The following is a 21,001-nucleotide window of genomic DNA, read 5'->3' on the forward strand; positions in this document are numbered from 1 at the left end:
CCACTGAGTGGAAGGGACATTTTAATTTCAAAATGCTAACATTTCTCTGTATGTATACAATAATCATTCAATAATTTACTTGATTTCTGAGACAGGTGTTCCTTTTTTATAAAAGTATATACTTCTATATAAGTATAGCATACTAATAATACAATGAATGACTAATGATTAGAACACTCCAAAAGTTGAATAATAAAGTAAGAGAAAAAGAAATGAAAAATTCAAGATTTAAAGGATAAAATATTTACTTCTAACATACCTTCAAAAATATTGTTTTCAGCTCAGCTGGATCAGCTCTCTTGGTTAGAGCCACCTACAAGTAAATACAATTGTATTAATATGCATGGTCTATGCAAGGGATGTCAAAATGTCATAAAAATAAAATAAATTCAAACAAAAGAATACACAATGAAATATAAATGTTCTCAAATAAGTTAAGCAGTAGTTTATGTGAAAAATAAATGGGAGCTTAAGAATTATTCAGTGAATTTGCTCCAAATATTCCACAAAACAATGTAATAAATCTTAAGTTTGTAGCAAAATAGGAAGATTTTGCCCATATAGCAAACTCAATCATACTGCCGGATTTCATTTTTATAACCTGATAACTATAGTAAATCCGGGGTATATCCAATAGATACAGCAACATAACTGACAAGACCCTTACAATATGAATTATTTCTGCTGAAACTCTATTTGCTTCATGATGTTGAAAGCTACAGTAGGTGGCAAAAAGCTAAGATGAGTCAGACTTGTTTAGCACTTGGACAAAGATCATCACAAAACTCCAGGCTTATAGATTGGAATGGGGAGCAAAATAAATAAATAATCTCAAATATGGTGATGAAAAAGCATTTTCCTGTTGCTGCTTTAAAATGGGCATATCCCTTACTTCATCATATTTGTTATCTTTTAATTTTTTTATTTTAAGTTTTACTGATTTGTAGTATTTTTTTATTATTGAAAATTGCCCAGAGTCATTGGCATACAAGTTTAACATACTATTGTTGTTGTTGTTGTTGTTGTTGTTGTTGTTGTTGTTGTTAAACTTCAATTCGATTCATAATCAAGGGCTGGTAAAAACTTAACATCTTAAGTCCTAACCAGTTCTAACCCCCCAGAGGCTCCATTTTGGCTGGCAACAGGCTGGGGGAGGCCCACTGAGCACTGAACAGAGCCTCCAAATGCCAAATCCCAGAGGCTCCATTTTGGCCTGCTGGGGGAAGATTACAGAGACCTGCAGAGAGATCCATGAGGCTGGAGAGAAGACTGCTTGCTACATCTTCACAAGGTAAGTGACACGGCACAGCAGGTTGGGAAAGCAATTTGGGGAGCATGAAGTATTTCATTGTGTTAGGGAGGCCTTGGGAGGTCTTAGGCAGGTGGCCTATTCCATTAGTAGGCCCCCGATGGCCTTCCCCACCCTGAAATACCTCATGTGCACTTAATAAGCCTTGTATTCAATTAGTGAATTGAATTAGTGAATTAGTGAATGTGTGGGAGAAAGGAGGAAGTGATCACATTCAAGATACGAGATTCACGAATCTTCCGGTTACGAATGGAATGGGCAGGCTCCATTACATTTGTAACTCGAGAACTACCTGTATAGGCAGTTCTATGTAGCGTAATTTTTGAAAAGTCAGGATATTGAGGTCTAATAAGTTCAAAATTTCCATGTATCTAGGCAGATCTTTGGATATTATTATTATTATTACTATCATCATCATCATCATCATCATCATCATCATCATCATCATCCAAAATGTCAGGAATCAAGTTTCACTCTGGCATACCTTTAACGTTTATAAGAAATTTTCATTAAAGAGCGAAAACAAAATGAAAGCAAACAAAATAAGTTCCCAGAAGAGCCATCAAAACTAACTTGACAACAATCATTTTGTTCAAAACTGGAATGGAATGAATTTGATTGTATATCCCGGCTAATTTAAGGATAAAAACTAAAAAATTGACTTTGGCCAGTAGATGGGAGACCAGCAATGATGTACTTTGGCATTCCATCAAAAAAATATGCTGTTATGCAATTTATGTAAGGTTTTAGCAAAGCGCATTTCAGTATCACCTGACTCCTGTCTATTATGTTCCAACTCCAAATTATTATTTTAAAATTTGAATAACAATAGCAGTTCCAACATGCATCTCTCTTTTGTCTTCTGATCCACAGCACATATCAGACATCAAACATCCATAAGGACTGATAGCTCATATAGATCCATACCTGATAGATATATATGTATAACAGGGGTGGGTTTCTGCTGGCGTTTCTCCCTGTTCGGTGAGCATGCAATTTGCACTTAACAAGCACTTAATCACGTGTGATTTGCATGTGCACTTAACAAGCCTTGCATTCGATTAGCGAATGCATGGGCAATAGGAGGGAATGATCTCATTCAAAGTACAAGATTCACTCCCACGAATCCTCAGCTTATGAATGGGTATAGGATGGCTCCATTACATTCATAACTCCAGGATTACCTGTATAGGCAGTTCCGAGTAGGGTGATTTTTTGCAAAGTCATGATATTGACTTTGGCGACCCAGTTGCAATTTCCACTCCTAGTTCATCCAAACGGGTGCAAACCAGTAGCATCCCACCTCTGATGTTCCCCAATAGGGAAATTGTCAAGCAATTCTTAATAAAAATTCTTAACTATTAAAGCACAGTGTGACCTCTCTTCCAACTGCAGGAAGGTAACACTGATTTAATTCATAATCTATTATTTCTATTTTAGTGAATATGTACAATGTATATTAAACATAACAGTTTGAATGAAAATTGCCAGTAAATAAATAAAATTTAGTAAAATCTTTTACTTCCTTTTTTCAAAATTTTAATGAAACTAGTATGCAAAAGTGGAAAAATCCATAAAGCAGATAAAACACCAAATCAAGCAGATAGCCTTAACTAAAATGATCTTATAAACAACAGAAATAAAATAAAACAGGCTCCCCAAAATGTGATGATGTATTAATACAACAAATCTTAGGCCTGAGACCAAAGCCAGATTTTAGGAGATTTTCCACTACACTGGCAGAGAAGGCATAGGGCTTAGCTATTGGGAGTTATTGCAAAGATATTTTTCACTGTTAAAAATAAAATGTTATAGGATATCCAGGAAATGTTGGATCTTTTTATATGGAAATGATATCCTGGGCTTGTTTTAGTTCATCCCATAAGCCTCAACTAGTATGATCAATAGCAAGGGATTATAGGAACTGTAAAATAAAACATACTGAGCCCAAAAAGTTGTATGTTCCTGCTATTAAATTTTCCTCTATGAATCTCTCTTCCAATGACCTCAATCATGACAAAATACATAAAAGTGGCAAACATAAAATCTAAATTCAATGTCAATTAGCTGGCTAATAGCAATGTTCAACAAAACAAGTCATGCTAACATATGTAATGAAGTGACTAATGGAGAAGAAACTACATTTTAATTAATATTCAGGATACTTTTACAATACAGATTTAGAATAACTGTAAAATAAACTTTTACTGCAGAAGTACTTTCTAAAACTTCCTTCACTTTTTACATTAAATTATCAGTCACTCAGAATAAAATCTTTTAAAGTTTCACTATTTGCGGGTTCTCCTAATCATCCTGTTCTTTAAAAGAAGATGTAAAACACAGATTTTGGGTTCCATGTTAAAAACTAAACAATTATTTGGGAAAACTTCATTTATTTTCTAAATGAAACTAAGTATTTTTTATTTATAGTTCTTTAGATTTATAGTTATTTTCTTTGTCAAAAGTATTGGAAACTTTTAAACTTTTCCATGAATGCATGAATATAATGGCAGGACATCTTAAAAGGTTAAGAGTACGAAATGCTTTCAAGAACTTGAATCTAATTATTTTCAGAGTTATGTGGTACATGGCATTAGCTGCACAGCACTTTATATTCAAAAAGCTAAGAAGGAGCTTTTAAAGACAGAATACACAGCCCTCATCTGATACTCCTTGAACCAAAGAGATATTTTCATAAAATTGCACAGTAGCACTTTAACCCCACCTACACTGAAGCATCTTTCTGTCTTCAAATTATTAACTCTGATTCAAAAATGAAAATTCAAAGTGAGTAACATTTCACTATCATTAATAAATATTATCAAAATATAATATTTTGCCACTTCAAATTCTCTTTTACTAAAATAAACACATGCATTGTCCTTCTGCAAGTATGATCTCTTCTATTAAATAATAGTCAAGTCAGTTTAGAGCATGGGTGTCAAACTCAAGGTCATGGTGCTTAAATTTGGCTTGCGCAGCTGGCCTGGAAATATGAAGGGACTGCCTGTGGTGCTTCTGGTGGCTAAAACAGGCAGCGTGCATCCCCCAGGCCTCGATTTCACCCTCCATGGTCTCCTGCAGCACTCTGTGGCCAAACTGGACCGAAAAATGAGCCCAAAACAGTTCGAAAATGACCCAAAAAACAGTTTGAAAACAACTAAGAAACAGTCCCTAAACAGGTCTCACGGACTGTTTTCGGCCAGCAGAGTGATGCAGGAGGCATCCATCTTGCCCCCTGCTGCCACCCAGCCCACAGAGGAGAACTACAATGCTGAGGCAGCCCTCGAAGAAATCCAATTTGACACTCCTAGTTTAAAGGGTAGATTTTGTAACTTTATATATGCATGCTCATATGGGTGAATACATCACTTCAGAAGAAACACAAGCAATGCCCCTAGTAGATAACCTCTAAATCTTACATTATTCATTCACTTTAGCCTTTGCCTCTAATAAGAACTATGTGCCATACAATAAGAAACATATTGGCATTAAGAATAAAGCACATAGTTTTGATCTCCTAACTGAATGCTAGCTATTTGGGGATCAATGATATTTGGCAGTTTATCCCTTCTAAAATTCACTAAAATGACCCAAGCAATTGTGGGGTAGGTTGCTTGAAAATGTGTATTATCTAAGTGTACATGCTGTCCTAAGTGTCATAATCTTGTGCTAAGACAGTTATTTGCTCAAGAGCCCATTCAAAAGGCATTGTGCTCTCTGTGGCAGAAGAGATCTAAATTCAGTGAATTCTCCAACAACTGTACAAAATAACCCTCACCACTACAAAAGATTTATTACCTGTCCCCACTTCATTATCTGTAAAAGAATGACTCAATATAGCTGCAAACCCAATATTCTGTTAAACATTCAAAGTTTAGCACAAATGTAATAGCCTCACTGTGTATACATTCCAATGTTAATACTTGCAGGATGTTGCAACAGACGAGAACTAATCATTAGATAGTATCTGAAAAATAACTTAATAGCCTGGTTGAAATCATGTGAGAGTGTGCTTGTGTGTGTGTGTGTGTGTGAGAGAGAGAGAGAGAGAGAGGGAGGGAGGGAGGGAGGGAGAGAGAGAGAGAGAGAGAGAGAGAATGTGGGCATGGCCTATCCTAGTTGGCCTCCTTCATCACCACAGGGGGCAGGGCATTTTTGCCCTCACTGGGCTCTGGATGCTTTTCTCGAGCCTCCAGGAGGGCGAAAACAGCCTCCCCAGGCTCCGGAGGCCCTCTGAATGAGAGTTTTAAATTAAATAATTTCCAAGAAAGTGATAATTATAATACTATGCTGCATCGAACTATAATATAGTTCTATAATATAACTATAATATAATATAATACAATACAATAGCAGAATTGGAAGGGACCTTGGAAGTCTTCTAGTCCAACCACCTCCCTAGGCAGGAAATCCTATACCGTTCCAGACAAATGGCTATCCAACATCTTCTTAAAGACTTCCAGTGTTGGGGCATTCACAACTTCTGGTGGCAAGCTGATCCATTGATTAATTGTTCTAATTGTCAGGAAATTTCTCCTCAGTTCTAAGTTGCTTCTTTCCTTGATTAGTTTCCACCCATTGCTTCTTTTTCTAAACTCAGGTGCTTTGGAGAATAGTTTGACTCCCTCTTCTTTGTGGCAACCTCTGAGATATTGAAACACTACTATCATGTGTCCCCTAGTCCTTCTTTTCATTAAACTAAACATACCCAGTTCCTGCAACCATTCTTCATATGTTTTAGTCTCCAGTCCCCTAGTCATCTTTGTTGCTCTTCTCTGTATTGTTTCTAGAGTCTCCACATCTCTTCTACATCGTGATGACCAAAACTGAATGCAGTATTCCAAGTGTGGCCTTACCAAGGCATTATAAAGTGGTATTAGCACTTCATGTGATCTTGATTCTATCCCTCTGTTTATGTAGCCTAGAACTGTGTTGGCTTTTTTGGCAGCTGCTGAACACTGCTGGCTCATATTTAAATAGTTGTCCACTAGGATTCCAAGATCCCTTTCACAATGCATTTCATTTTTCTTGCCTAATTGTAGAACCTTACTCTTTTCACCATTGAATTTCACTTTATTAGATAGTGCCCAATGTTCATGTTTGTCAAGATCCTTCTGTATCTTAAACCTGTCTTCTAGAGTGTTGGCTATTCCTGCCAGCTTGGTGTCATCATCCAAATCATTGATGAAGATGTTGAAGAGTACTGGGCCTAAAACAGAGCCTTGGGGTACTCCACTGCATGCTTCCCTCCATGTAAATGCAGTTCCATTGAGGACTACATATTGAGTGCAGTTGGTCAACCAGTTACAAATCCATCTGGTGGTGATGCTGTCCAACCCACATTCTTCTACTTTATCTAGTAGTAGGTTATGGTCTACCTTATCAAATGCCTTACTGAAGTCCAAGTAAACTATATCGACGGCATTCCTCTGGTCCACAAATTTTGTCACATTGTCAAAGAATGCAATAAGATTAGTCTGGCATGATGTTTTTGACAAACCCATGTTGGCTTTTGGCTATTACTTTGTTTACTCTTCTAGGTATTCGCTAATTCTTTGCTTATCTTTTCCAGAATCTTTCCTGGTATTGAGGCCAGGCTGATAGGTCTATAGTTTCCTTGATCTATTTTTTCCCTTTTTTGAAGATGGGAACCACATTAGCTCTTTTCCAGTCCTCTGGCAATTCCCTGGTGCTCCAGGATCTCTGAAATATATAGTTCAATGGTTCTGAGATCTCATCTGCCAGTTCCTGGGGTGTAATCCATCCAGTCCTGGTGATATGAACTCATCTAGGGTAGCCAGATGCTCACTTACCATTTTCTTCCCTATTTCAATTTGTGTTCCTAATCTGATTTTTGTGGTGCTATTTTTGATAGCTTGGACTGTTTTATCCCTTTGTGTAAAGACAGATGCAAAAAATGAGTTAAATAGTTCTGCTTTCTCCCTGTTACTTGTCACCTTCTTGCTACTTTTCCCCAGCAATCGACCAATTGTTTCCTTAACCTTTTTGTTTTTAACTTGTTGGAAGCAGCTTTTTTTTTTGTTATTTTTCACTTTTGTGGAAAGCCTTTCTTCATTGTGAACCTTAGCTTTCCTTATTTCATCTTTTCAGGCTTGGGCTATTTGCTGATATTCTGCCTTAGTTATGTCCCCCTATTTCTACTTTTTATACTTAACTTTTTTGTCTTTCAATTTGTCAGAGAGTTCTTTATGCAGCCATGCTGATTTCTTTTGGGAGCTGTTATTTTTCTTCTTCATTGGTATTGTGCTAGACTGGGCTTTTGTAATCTCATTTTTCAAAATTTCCCAAGCTTTTTGAGTTGTTTTCCCTTTGAGGATTCTCATCCATGGAATTCTTCCCAAGCTCTCTCTAAGTTTATTGAAATTAGCTCTTTTAAAATTCAAGACTCTAGTTTGACTTTGTTCTACTACTTGTGTTTGCATACTGTTGAATTCCAATATTGCATGTCACTTGCCCCCAGGGTTCCTATGGCTTCAACACCATGTATTATTTCCTCTCTTTTAGTGACAATTAAGTCTAATATGGCCAATCCCCTTGTCTCCTTCTCTACTTTTTGGGAAACAAAGTTGTCTGCTAGGTTCATTAGGAATCTGTTGGATCTGCTACTTGGTGCAGTGTTTGTTTCCCAGTTGACGTCTGGGTAGTTAAAATACTATTGTGATGTGCTTCCTACATACCTTAGTTAGCTGACTAGCAAAAAGTTCATCTACTTCCTCTGCTTGGTTGGGTGGCCTGTAGTATAGACCTATGGCAATGTCGCTCCCCCCACAATCTTTAATATTGACCCAAATACATTCAAGATAGTTCTCATCATTGTTGTGCTCTATTTCTGTAGAGATGTAGTTATTTCTTATATATAGTGCAACTCCACCTCCTCTTTTATTTGGTCTATTTCTTTTAAACAATTTAAATCCTTCTATATGCTGTATGTTCCATTTGTGGGTTTCATCCCACCAAGTTTCTGTAATGGCAACAATATCGTATTTGACCTCATTTACTTGAATTTCTAATTCACCGTTTATTCCTCATACTCTGTGCATTGGTATATAGACATTTGAGTCTATTTTGATTGACCCTGTGTTTACTGTCTACATAACCTATGTTATGCCTAACTGCCCCTATTTTCTTGCCATTTGTATGATTCATGCATATGGTATGGCACTCACTATTAAATGCTTGGTTTTGCTTGACAGCAGGAGTGATAATCTTACCTGTACAAACATCTACGTTACATGCACTGATAACCCTATGAGTTTTAGATTGCTGGGGAAAGAAATGTTCTGTATCAATTAATTCTCTGTCCCCGCTGTTCAGTTTAAATGTTTATCCAGAAAATCTGTGAATTTAATGCCAAGTAACTCAGTCCCTTTCTCAGATGGGTGCAAACCATCTCTTTGGTACAGTTTTTCATTGGACCAGCTGCACGCATCATGACTAATAAAACCAAAGTCTTCCCTTTTACATCACTCCTTTAGCCACACATTAAACTCTGCTACATGCTGGCCCTTCCCTTTTTGTACCTTATATACTGGTAAAACCTCTGAAAAGATAAGCCTACAACCTACACTACTAAGTTCATACCCCAAACTCTGGAAATCATTCTTCACAGAAAATACATCTTTTTGGGACAGATCATTTGTGCTAAGATATATAATAGCATCAACCTTACTTGCATTTTTGACTATCTTAAGAATACGCCTCTTGCCTCTGCTGGCAATAGCACCTGACCTCTTTTAAACCTCCATATCCTTTCCTAAATTTACATCTCTTACAACTGAACCAACCAGAAGGTGACTTTTCTTTTTACATACCTTGATTTTCTTGTGCAACTGATGTGTGATACCTGGGTCCCCATTTCGCCTTTCCAAAGAAAGTTCTTCATTTTGGATCACGATCCCCTGCTTATTTGAGTCATCATTATCACAACTACCTTGACTTGTTTTCTTTAGTGTCCCCATTAAGGTCAGCAAGGGTGCTATATCTGTTATGCTGGGTCACAGCAAAAGCTTTGTGTTTAGGGTTCACAGCTTTCACCCTGCCAGATCCCATGGTTGTCCAGACTGCTCTTCTCCTGCAGGATCTTTGCGATAGAGGGGGCTGATAGAGTGGCATCTCCATAGTGTGGAATAGCCAAATTGGGCATCTAATTTCTTCTTGGAGAGCACAGATTAGAGATTCTAGATAGATAATCTGTCTATATAGACTAGTAATTTGTTTACAAAGGGGACAGTATCCAAATTTGAAAAGAGTACTGCGAAAGACAGGTTCAAAACAGCTATTACATTGAACTAAGCCGGTTATTTTGAAATAAAATAAAATCACAATCTCAAGCGCACTAATCCAGAATGTATTATTGCTGTTTTGGTTTATAGATATATGATTCTTTGTCTCTCTGACTCTCCCCTTGTAGCCAGCAGCTCCATTCACCAGCCTTAGGAAAGTTCAAATGAATTGGAGTTAAAGGGCCACTACCTAGTCCTCTTTGTCTCTCTGATTCCCCTCCCCCCTTGTAGAAAACAGCTCCAATCACCAGCCTCAGGAAAGTTCAAATGAAATGGAGTTAAAGGGCCACTACCTAGTCCTCTTTGTCTCTCTGACTCCCCCCTTGTAGCCAGCAGTTCCAATCACCAGCCTCAGGAAGGTTCAAATGAAATGGAGTTAAAGGGCCACCTTTGTCTCTCTGACTCCCTCCTTGTAGAAAACAGCTCCAATCACCAGCCTCAGGAAGGTTCAAATGAAATGGAGTTAAAGGGCCCCTACCTTTGTCTCTCTGATTCCCCCCTTGTAGAAAACAGCTCCAATCACTAGCCTCAGGGAAGTTCAAATGAAATGGAGTTAAAGGGCCACTACCTAATCCTCTTTGTCTCTCTGACTCCCCCCTTGTAGCCAGCAGCTCCAATCATCAGCTTCAGGGAAGTTCAAATATAACATTTCTTTCAATTTCAATCAAAGAACATCTTCATGTGTAACACTGCTACAGTACTCTTGTTTTTGCAAAGAAATATAAAAACTGTCATCAGATCTGTGGTGAACAACCTGTGGGATTAGGCCACAGAAGATACCCATATACAGATAAGGTCAAGCAAGGCAGAACCTCGGACAGCTCCCAGTGAAGGTTCAGTAATAGAAGTTGTTATGTTGATAGAGATGCAAACATCTCACTACCTACATCATTTCTCAGGCAGCTCTTTTCAGATCACAGAAGCTTCTAACACAATCCAAGCTCTGCAATTTTGGTTCCCGCTAAAGTTCTGATTCAGGAGACAAGGGAGATTTATTTTGGGAAGAAATAACCTATATAGCTAATAAAAGAGATTAGAGATTAGAAGTTAGAAAACATCATTTCCCATGCTTGAGAACTATTCTATCAATATAGAATAAGGTAGGAGGGGTTTTCTGAGCTTAGTTCTTTTCTTGCAGACATTTCATTACCAGAACTAATGATGTCATCTAGTTTAGATAATGAAACATCTGCAAGAAAACAATCAAGGACCCATCATTTCAATCTTGGAGCTATATTCTTCCAAAACTGTCAAGACAATTTGTTACATTTGTTGACAAATTATATTCTTGTCTTAGTACAGAGAGTAATCTTGACATATCATATTTGTGAGTTCTTCTGCCAAGAAGCAAGTTACTGAATATTATGATTTGTGTGAAGAACTGATTCACAGCCATGCTGACATTAAAGTGGAAAAAAAAGTATTTTCATCTGACACACAACCAAAGTTTTAAGACAGTCAGTAAGTTTGAGATGGCACATCTGGCATGACTTGGTTTTACCATCATTTATAGAATAAGGCTTACTTAACAGAGTTTGTACATGCTAACTTATAAACCATAGTTTTCAAATAATCATGGTTAGATTCCTGCATGCTTTATTCTAAACCTAAACAAGCTATATTACAACCTTCTTCAAACTGGCCATCCTTCAGATGCATGGATTCCAGTTTCTGCAATTCCAAAGCAATTCTGCCATCACAGTGAAGGGACAAAAGCTGCAAGCAGTGGAGCAATTCACATACCTTGACAGCACCCTCTCCTTTGCAATGACAATTGACATTGAGGTGAACTGCAGAATAGGCAAGGCAAGTTCTGCATTTGCAGTCCCACATGTTCTGACCAACGTGTGGGACTGCCGTGGAATAAGCCATGTTACAAAGCTCAAACTCTACAAAGTAGTAGTGCTAATTACTCTGATGTATGCCAGTGAGACTTGGTGTCAGGCCTGCATTTATATTCCTTTTAGAATTTTGGCCTGCCATATTTTCTCTTATTTCATTATGTTGTTTCATTAATATAGTTGATGGAAGGGTGAATAGACAGGAGTGAGATTGTGGAATGTATTGTTATCATTCTTTTCTAGAAGCTCAAGGTCATCTTTTGTCTCCGTACTTTCACACCTGACAGGAAGCAGCTGGGTGTGGATGCCAGAGTGGAAGAAGAAGATTGGACCATGTGATGGATTGTAGGTGTGGGGACAAGATCTTGAACTTTTAACTGGGTGGAATTCTGATGTCATTTCCAGTATTGGGATTCCATAGCATGATGCCAACATGTCTGTCTTATTAAATTGGAATTTTAAGTATAGCTCTGCCTTGGATTCTGATTTAATTCTGCATGATATTTGGAATGCTGACACTTGGACTGTATACAGGAGGCACGCTAGGCAATTGAACCACTTCCACACGACCTGCCTCCATAGAATTCTGAGGATCCGATGGCAGGTCAAGGTGCCAGACAAAGAAGTCCTCTCCAGAGCAGGCCTGCCCATCAGTTCACACCGTACTGATGAAAGCCCAGACAAGCTGTGCAGGCCATGTTGCAAGAATGCCAGACCATCGCATCCCTAAACAAATCCTCTAAGGTAAGCTGCCTCAAGGAAAGCAATCACACAGGGACAAAGGAAGTGATACAAAGACACATTTAAAGCCTCCTTTAAGTTCCTGGAAATTGACACAAAATGTTTTATAGATGGTACTTCCCACCAGCAAGATTAGCCAGAATGTTAATGATATGTCTGCAAAGTGCTGAAAGTGCAACCAAATCCTGGACATGTATTACCACATGTGGTGGACATGTTTAAAAGCAAAAAAAAAAAAATGCTGAGTAAAATACACGCCTGGCTAGAAAAAATAATAAAGGAACATATAGATTTAAAACTGGAAATATTTCTGTTGGGCATCATACCAGACAAAGACAGTAAAAGAAATGCATACTTAATAATACATCTATTAACATCAGCTAGAATTGTGTTCATATCAGAAGGGCAAGGAGAAGATAATAACAAAATTTTTAGAATGTGCAGAAATGAATAAACTAACTTTTTAAATTAAAGAAAAGGGAGACACTGAACATTTTGAGGTGTGAGATCTGTTCTATCGATGGTTGGATCAGAGAAACAGGAGTTAGAATCTCCAAGATTACAAGAGAAAAATTAATCTCATTACTAGGGTTGTTTACTGTAATTTATTAATTTTGATTAGTAATTACTAATTAATATGTATTAATGTTATGAGGGAAAAGCACTGTTATTATGAAATTACCATTAGAGGATACTATTATTATGACTATGACGAATATTACTCCTAAGAACTGTAACCAGGCAACCCACTGTATATGTGGATTTTGAACATGTTGCTCTTTTTTATCTATATTATTAAAAAAACAAAACTTGTTCCTGGCTATCTTCACTTCAGGTGCATATACATTCTCCTGTAATGTTAAAGAGTAGATGGTTTGTCATTGGCAATTTCACCAACTGTAAATAGGTTTGTTTGTTTTTTTAAGTGTACTTTGTAATTCTGCAAAATATAAAGAGTGATGGACTCTGCTGCTTTGCCTATCGTTTGATTTGCAACTCATAATTATTTACTTGGGCCTTCAAGTTCATCTGTCAAAGTATTAACCCATGTTTGAATGGTGGGTTAAATTTTCTCAATCTGACATATCTCAGATATTTGGGAAATAAAACTCTCATAATTTATCCCTTTGGGTTGCTGGCTAGGTATTCTGAACTGAGAATTCTGGAATTTCATGCCATGGAAAGAAAGATAGTCAAGAAACATGAACAGTTTAATATAAGAAAACTTCCTTTGTTCCACATAATTTCTAGAACAGGAAGGAACATTTTTTTTATAACAAAGATTGCAGATAACCTTTGACAGTATCAGACAGTACCAGTATTCCAATAAGAAACAGAACCATGACAAAAACATGGATAGAGTTAAAACAAAAGTGAGATGTGATTGTGGTCCTAAAACAATACCGTGTTTTCCCGAAAATACTACAGGGTCTTATTTTCTTTTTACGTACAAAATATGGCCTTGGGCTTAAGGGAGGGCTTATTGTTTTGGGGTTGCTGGGTGGCTGCTCCCTTGCGAACTGGCTCCCAAAGAGCTGGTCACAGCCTCAGGGGCGAAGCAACTATGAGGTAAGGGTTTTAAGGGTTTATTAACATTTATAGACCGCCCTTTTCCCTGAGGGGACTCAGGGCGGCTTACATAGGATCAGGGGAGGGAAATACAAACAGTGACGTAGACAAACATAGAGTAAAATAATAAGCAACATTCATTCATCATTCGGGAGGGGCGATTATCTTTGTCCCCAGGCCTGACGGGCTAGCCAGGTCTTAAGGGCTATGCGGAAGGCCTGGACGGTGGTGAGGGTACGAATCTCCACGGGGAGCTCGTTCCAAAGGGTCGGAGCTACTACCGAAAAGGCTCTCCTCCTTGTAGTTGCCAGCCGGCACTGGCTGGCAGATGGGATTCGGAGGAGGCCCAATCTATGAGATCTAATTGGTCGCAGGGAGGTAATTGGCAGAAGGCGGTCTCTCAAGTATGCAGATCCACTACCATGAAGGGCTTTATGGGTGACTAGTAGCACCTTGAAGCGCACCCGGAGATCGACAGGTAGCCAGCGCAGCTCGCGGAGGATAGGTGTTATGTGGGTGAACCGAGGTGCACCCACGATCACTCGCGCGGCCGCATTCTGGACTAGCTGAAGTCGCCGGATGCTCTTCAAGGGCAGCCTCATGTAGAGCACATTGCAGTATTCCAGCCTAGAGGTCACAAGGGCCCGAGTGACTGTTGTGAGAGCCTCCCGATTCAGGTAGGGCCGCAACTGGCGCACCAGGCGAACCTGGGCAAATGCCCCCTGGTCACAGCCGTCAGGTGGTGGTCAAAGGATAGCTGTGGGTCCAGGAGGACTCCCAAGTTGCGAACCCTCTCTGAGGGGTGTAGAATTTGACCCCCCAGCCTGAGTGATGGAATACTGGTCGAATTGTTGGGAGGGAAGCACAACAGCCACTCGGTCTTTTCCGGGTTGAGTACAAGCTTGTTAGCCCTCATCCAGTCCATAACGGCCTCAAGGCCTCGGTTCATCACGTTCGCCGCTTCATTGAGTTGGCACGGGGCGGACAGATACAACTGGGTATCGTCCGCATATTGATGGTATCTTATCCCGTGCCTGCGAATGATCTCTCCCAGCGGTTTCATGTAGATGTTGAATAGTAGGGGGGATAAGACCGAACCCTGAGGCACCCCATATGTTAGGGGCCTAGGGGTCGATCTCTGCCCCCCCACTAACACCGACTGCGACCTGTCCGAGAGGTAGGAGGAGAACCACCGCAACACGGTGCCTCCCACTCCCACCTCCCGCAGTCGTCGCAGAAGGATACCATGGTCGATGGTATCGAAAGCCGCTGAGAGGTCAAGGAGAACCAGGATGGAGGGATGTCCTCCATCTCTGGCTCTCCAAAGATCATCAGTCAATGCGACCAAAGCGGTTTCTGTGCTGTAACCGGGTCTGAAGCCTGACTGGAAGGGGTCAAGATAGTTTGCTTCCTCCAAGGACCGCTGGAGCTGGAAGGCCACCACCTTCTCAACAACCTTCCCAAGAAAGGGAAGGTTGGAGACTGGACGATAGTTGTTAAGAATAGCTGGATCCAAGGATGGCTTCTTCAGGAGGGGTCTCACCACCGCTGCTTTTAGCGCGGCGGGGAAATTCCCCTCCCGAAGAGAGGCGGTAACAACCGCCTGGATCCAGCCTCGTGTCACCTCACTGCTGTTAGTAACCAGCCATGAGGGACACGGGTCCAGTACACAGGTGGAGGCACTTACAGCCCTCATGGCCTTGTCCACATCCCCAGGGGCAACATCCTGAAACTCAACCCAGAGGTGGTCTACTTCATCCTCTAACCAAGCTCATGAGCAACCGCCCGGCAAACCCCCTCTCCAGCCGGGCAGAGCGCCATTCACTGACCTAGGGGGTATCTCTAAGCCATGTGGCGCTCTGCCCACTCCCCAATTCCTGCGGCTTGGCACATTAGGTATACCCCCTAGGTCAGTGCATGGAGCTCTGCCAGGCTGGAGAAGGGGGTTGTGCAAGTACCTGTTCTGCCTCCACCAGGCATGCCATCTAGCCTCAACATGTCCGGGCCCAGCTCTCCCTGCAGCAGCCACTGCCGCACTCTGAGCAAAATGTCTTCTCCGTTTCAAAACTCCCAAACTCGGCTGCTGAGTTTTCAGCAGCGACCGTTTTAGGAGTACGCTCTATTGTTGTGGGTTGGCTGCTGGAAAACTTTCTGTCCAGAAGACTCTCTTACAGAGTCTTCCAGCAGCCAGCCCACAACCATAGAGCGCACTCCTAGAGCAGAGCTAGTGGGTATCCCTAATGTGCCAAGCCGTTGGAGCTGGGGAGCAGGCAGAGCGCCACGTGGCTTGGTGCCTGTTATACCCCCTAGGTAAGTGAATGGTGCTCTGTCCAGCTGGAGAGGGGTTTGCTGGGCAGTTGTTCATGAGCTTGTTCAAGAGTGTTCGAAGACTTCAGTTAGTCCAGAATGCAGCCACGCGAGCGATTGTGGGTGCACCCAGGTACACCCACGTCACACCTATCCTCCGCGAGCTGCACTGGCTACCCATTAGTCTCTGCACCTGCCTCAAGGTGCTGGTCATTACCTATAAAGCTCTACATGGCATCGGACCTGGGTACCTGAGACCGCCTCCTGCCGATTATCTCCCATAGACCGATTAGATCTCACAGGTTAGGTCTCCTCCGGATTCCATCTGCCAGCCAATGCCGGCTAGCGACTTCCCGGGGGAGAGCCCTCTGGAATGACCTCCCCGTGGAGATCCGGACCCTTACTACCCTCCCGGCCTTCCGCAAAGCCACCAAGTCCTGGCTGCTCCAGCAGGCCGGGGAGCTTGTGAAACATCCAGCCCCACGGAAATTGTGAATGTTGTCTCTTTTTTAAAGTGTTGTCTTTGTTTATTTATCCCCTTCCCCTTGTCTGTTGTCAGCCGCCCGGAGTCCTCCGGGAGTGGGCTGCATACAAGACAAATAAAATGAAAATGAAATGAAAAGCTTGGTCACCTCATGGCTGTCTTGCCCCGAGGCTGTCTTCGGGAATTTTCGCAAGGGAGCAGCTACCCGGCAACTCCCCCCTCCAACCAGCAGAACGCCACTCCCCAACCTAGCGGTATCCCAAAGGTGCCAAGCAATGTGAGTGCCTCCCCTCACGGATCCTGCGGCTTGGCACCCTTAGGATATCGCTATGTTGGTTAGCGGTGCTCTGCCTAGCTGGGAGGGGGAGTTGTCCAGGGGGTTTATTTTTGGAGGTGGGGTTATATTTTTGCCCATGCAAAAAATGTGGCAAGGCTTTATTTTCAGGACAGGTCGTATTTTTGTGGAAACACGGTAATTATTAGAAAATAAAAAATATTTTAAAAGCTTAAAATAGAAGATAATAAACCTTACTTTTGCAATTAAATTCACTATGGTTATGTTTCCATGGTTTTTCCAGTTGCAATGTATGGCTGTGAAAGTTGGGCCATAACAAAGGCTCCGAGCCAAAGAATTGAGGCCTTTGAACTATGATGCAGGAGAAGACTCCTGAGACTCCCTTGAACTGCAAGGCAATCAAACCTAGAGATCAACCCTGACTACTCTTTAGAAGGCCAGATCCTGAAGTTTAAACTCAAATACTTAGGCCACCTAATGACAAGGAGGAACTCACTGGAGAGAGCCTAATGCTGGGAAAGATTGAGGCAAAAGAAGAAGGGACAACAGAGAATGAAGTGGCTGTATGGAGTCACTAAAGCAGTAGGTGTGAACTTAAATGGACTCTAGAGGATGGAAGAGTACAGGAAGGCCTTTGGAACATTGTCCATGGGGTTGCGGTTGATCGGAAACGACTTCGCAACTAACAAGAACAAACTTCAAGTCAATTTCCTATCATTCCTTAATGGATTTTATGATATTATATCAGGATCATTCAAGCCTTTTAAAATATATATTGATTTCTATCATCATAGCTTAAGCTCAAAGTACTATAATATTGATGTACTCTTTACACACTGGGAGTCTTTAAGATGTTGGATAGCCATTTGTCTGAAACGGTATAGGGTTTCCTGCCTAGGCAGAGGATTGGACTAGAAGACCTCTAGGGTCCCTTCCAACTCTGCTATTGTATTGTATTGTATTGTATTGTATTGTATTGTATTGTATTGTATTGTATTGTATAATAAAGGTATCCTAGCAATGAAATGGAATGAAAGGTTATGCTCTGCGTGGGGTAGAAAACTTAGGTTTGGGTTTTTATATTTATTTATTTATTTATTTATTTATTTATTTATTTATTTATTTATTTATTTAATATATTTATATGCCGCCCAATCCCGAAGGACTCCGGGCGGCTTATAAAAAATATTTTAAAACCCCACATAACAATAAAAGAAAACAGTTTAAAAACAGCAAACACCTCATACATTCATTCTAATCAGGGCTGGCCCTCAACAGTGAGGTCAACAGCCCCAGGCCTTCCAGAACAGCCAAGTTTTTACAGCTTTCCTGAAGGCCATGAGAGTGGGTATGGTCCAGATCTCCGGGGGTAGCTGGTTCCAGAGAGTCGGAGCAGCCACAGAGAAGTCTCTCCTCCGAGGGCCCGCCAGCCGACACTGTTTGGCTGACGGCATCTGAAGGAGGCCTACCGTATTTTCACCCATATAACCCGCGGGTTATATGCGTTTTTTACATGCACAGCGCCCCCCTGCGGGGTATAAAAGTGGGCGGGGTATACGTAAATTATTTTACACAGATTAACTACCTGTAAAGGGAGAGCTTGGGACCACCACTTTCCTCGCGGCAGTGGGCTGGCTCGGCGGCTCGGGCTCCTTTTCTCCCTTTTCCTGCTTGGGTTTCGGGACGCCTTCGTGAAAACCCCACCCCTGGCTATGGGCGAAGCGACCAGGAAGAAGCAGGAGGTGAGAGGAAGCCCGGATTCTGCAGCCCCTCGCCTTCTCTGGGCTTGGAAGTCCGGCAGGAAGGGAAGGGGAACAGGCGGCGGTGCGGCTGTGGCTCCGTTTTCACACACACACACACACACCCCTCCCTTCTTCTGCTTTGCTCTGTGAAAGGGCTTCACTGCCGAAGCATTTTGGTTTAAAAAAAAAAACACCGTCCCTTTCTCTCTCCAGTTAACAGGGCCAACCCAAGTGGTGCATTTTATCTGGGAGACGCCACGCAACGAGGGAATCTCCTTTTGGGGGGGGTGAGACGCTGACAGAAAAAGGGCAAGCAGTGGCCGTGTGAGGCGGCCTTGAGAGCTCCAAACGACCTACCGTACTGGCTGGCGAGGTTAGTTCTCTAAAGGCCGTTGAAAGCTCCGGGGAAACCCCTTTTTCCGCCCTCGGAGCCCCCGGTGCTTCCTCAACCCCCCCACACTTTTTCCTCTTTGGTTCACCCCACCCCCGCCCTCAAGGGCCCGGGACTCTGGGAAAGTGTGCAGCTGGGGGGCTGGGGAGGAGAGAGCGTCTACCGTTCCTCACGGGAGGCACTTCGAGCCCCACCGTATCTGAGAGGCTCTTAGTCGTCGGTGTGGGAGAGGAGAGAAAGGTTAAAATGTTTTTGAAACATAAAAAGAATCCTTTGTGGGCAAACTTAAAGCTGCTGGGCTGCACGGGCTTGCTGTAAATTGAGGGCATGTTTTGCCTTTATTTATTTTGCCGCCTCCCCTTCCCTTCCTCGGAGGGGAACGCTCGGAGCAAAAGGGACCCCCGCCTCGTTAAAGCCGCATCCAACGCTTCACCTACAAACGATCCCGATTCTCCCGCGTCCTTCCTTCCTTCCCTCCCTTCAATGTACCGTACTCTTCCTATAAAGAGAAGGGAAGCGTGAACAAACTTCGGGCAGGAGATGGGCTCGCGTAGAGGTACCAGAAGTTTAACCGTTTCACCTAAGCCACAGCTCGTCCTCTCTTGGGACAGCCTTCCGCCGACATTAAAACGATGCGTGAACTTGCGAAAAACTGTGGCAGGCACGGAAGGGAGGGAGGGAGCGAAAAAAGAAGCGAGAAACGGATATTTTCTCCCTCTCGTGAAGGGGGGAGGATCTGGTGCTTTCCGGCTCGGGCTCCTTTTCTCCCTTTTCCTGCTTGGGTTTCGGGACACCTTCGTGAAAACCCCACCCCTGGCTATGGGCGAAGCGACCAGGAAGAAGCAGGAGGTGGGAGGAAGACCGGATTCTGCAGCCCCTCGCCTTCTCTGGGCTTGGAAGTCCGGCAGGAAGGGAAGGGGAGCAGGCGGCGGCGCGGCTGTGGCTCCGTTTTCACACACACACACACACCCCTCCCTTCTTCTGCTTTGCTCTGTGAAAGGGCTTCACTGCCGAAGCATTTTGGTTTACAAAAAAAAACACCGTCTCTTTCTCTCTCCAGTTAACAGGGCCAACCCAAGTGGTGCATTTTATCTGGGAGACCACACACACACACACACACACACACGACACGTGCGGCAGGAGGAGCGGCGTCCTCCGCGCTCTCGGCTGCCACAAACGCCACGCAACGAGGGAATCTCCTTTTGGGGGGGGGTGAGGCGCTGACAGAAAAAGGGCAAGCAGTGGCCGTGTTAGGCGGCCTTGAGAGCTCCAAACGACCTACCATACTCTGTTTTCACACACACACACACCCCTCCCTTCTTCTGCTTTGCTCTGTGAAAGGGCTTCACTGCCGGAGCATTTTGGTTTAAAAAAAAACACTGTCCCTTTCTCTCTCCAGTTAACAGGGTCAACCCAATCCCGCGTCCTTCCTTCCCTCCCTTCAGAGCGAGGAAGCGGCAGCTCGTCCTCTCTTGGGACAACTTGCGAAAAACTGGAGGGAGGGAGCGAAAAAAGAAGCCAGAAACGGATATTTTCTCCCTCTCGTGAAGGGGGGGGGGATCTGGTGCTTTCTCCGCTCGGCGACTAAGAGCCTCTCAGATACGGTGGGGCTCGAAGTGCCTCCCGTGAGGAACGGTAGATGCTCTCTCGCCTGCCAGAAGGGAGCAAAAAAATAACAAAGGAGCGGAGAAAGCACCAGATCCCTCCCCCCTTCGCTAGAAGGGAGCAAAAAAAGAAGCCAGAAACGGATTTCTCCCTCTCGTGAGCCTGCTCAAGCGGGGGGGGGGGAGTTGGAGGAACGCAGGAAGGGAAACAGCTGAGATGGGGGGGGCTAAAGAAACGGAGGAGGAAGCCTGCTCAAGGGGGGGGGGAGAGTTGGAGGAAGGGGAATATCTTCCCGATTCCCCCATCTCCTCGCCCGTAGAACTGAAACGAGAGCTGCCCAAATATCTCCCGGCCCTTCAGGGCTGCCGTAGCGTGGAAGAATATACCGCACTCCTTCACTTCAGAGCAGGG

At 42.7% G+C, this 21,001-nt stretch overlaps 1 protein-coding gene across 2 annotated transcripts in view; it reads right to left on the reverse strand.

Annotated features, from left to right (window-relative positions):
* SLC25A13 (solute carrier family 25 member 13) overlaps positions 1–21,001 on the reverse strand; it is a 162,250-nt gene that overhangs the window by 120,284 nt on the left and 20,965 nt on the right. For both annotated transcript variants that reach the window (XM_014051794.2, XM_014051795.2), the window contains exon 2: positions 260–313. In XM_014051794.2, the coding sequence (XP_013907269.2) occupies positions 260–313 (54 nt within the window). The remainder of the gene's footprint in view (positions 1–259; positions 314–21,001) is intronic.

This window comes from Thamnophis sirtalis, unplaced genomic scaffold, assembly GCF_051295495.1.
Source record: "Thamnophis sirtalis isolate CommonGarterSnake01/CBP01778 unplaced genomic scaffold, rThaSir2_p1.2 scaffold_4, whole genome shotgun sequence".
Classification (NCBI taxonomy): Eukaryota; Metazoa; Chordata; class Lepidosauria; order Squamata; family Natricidae; genus Thamnophis; species Thamnophis sirtalis.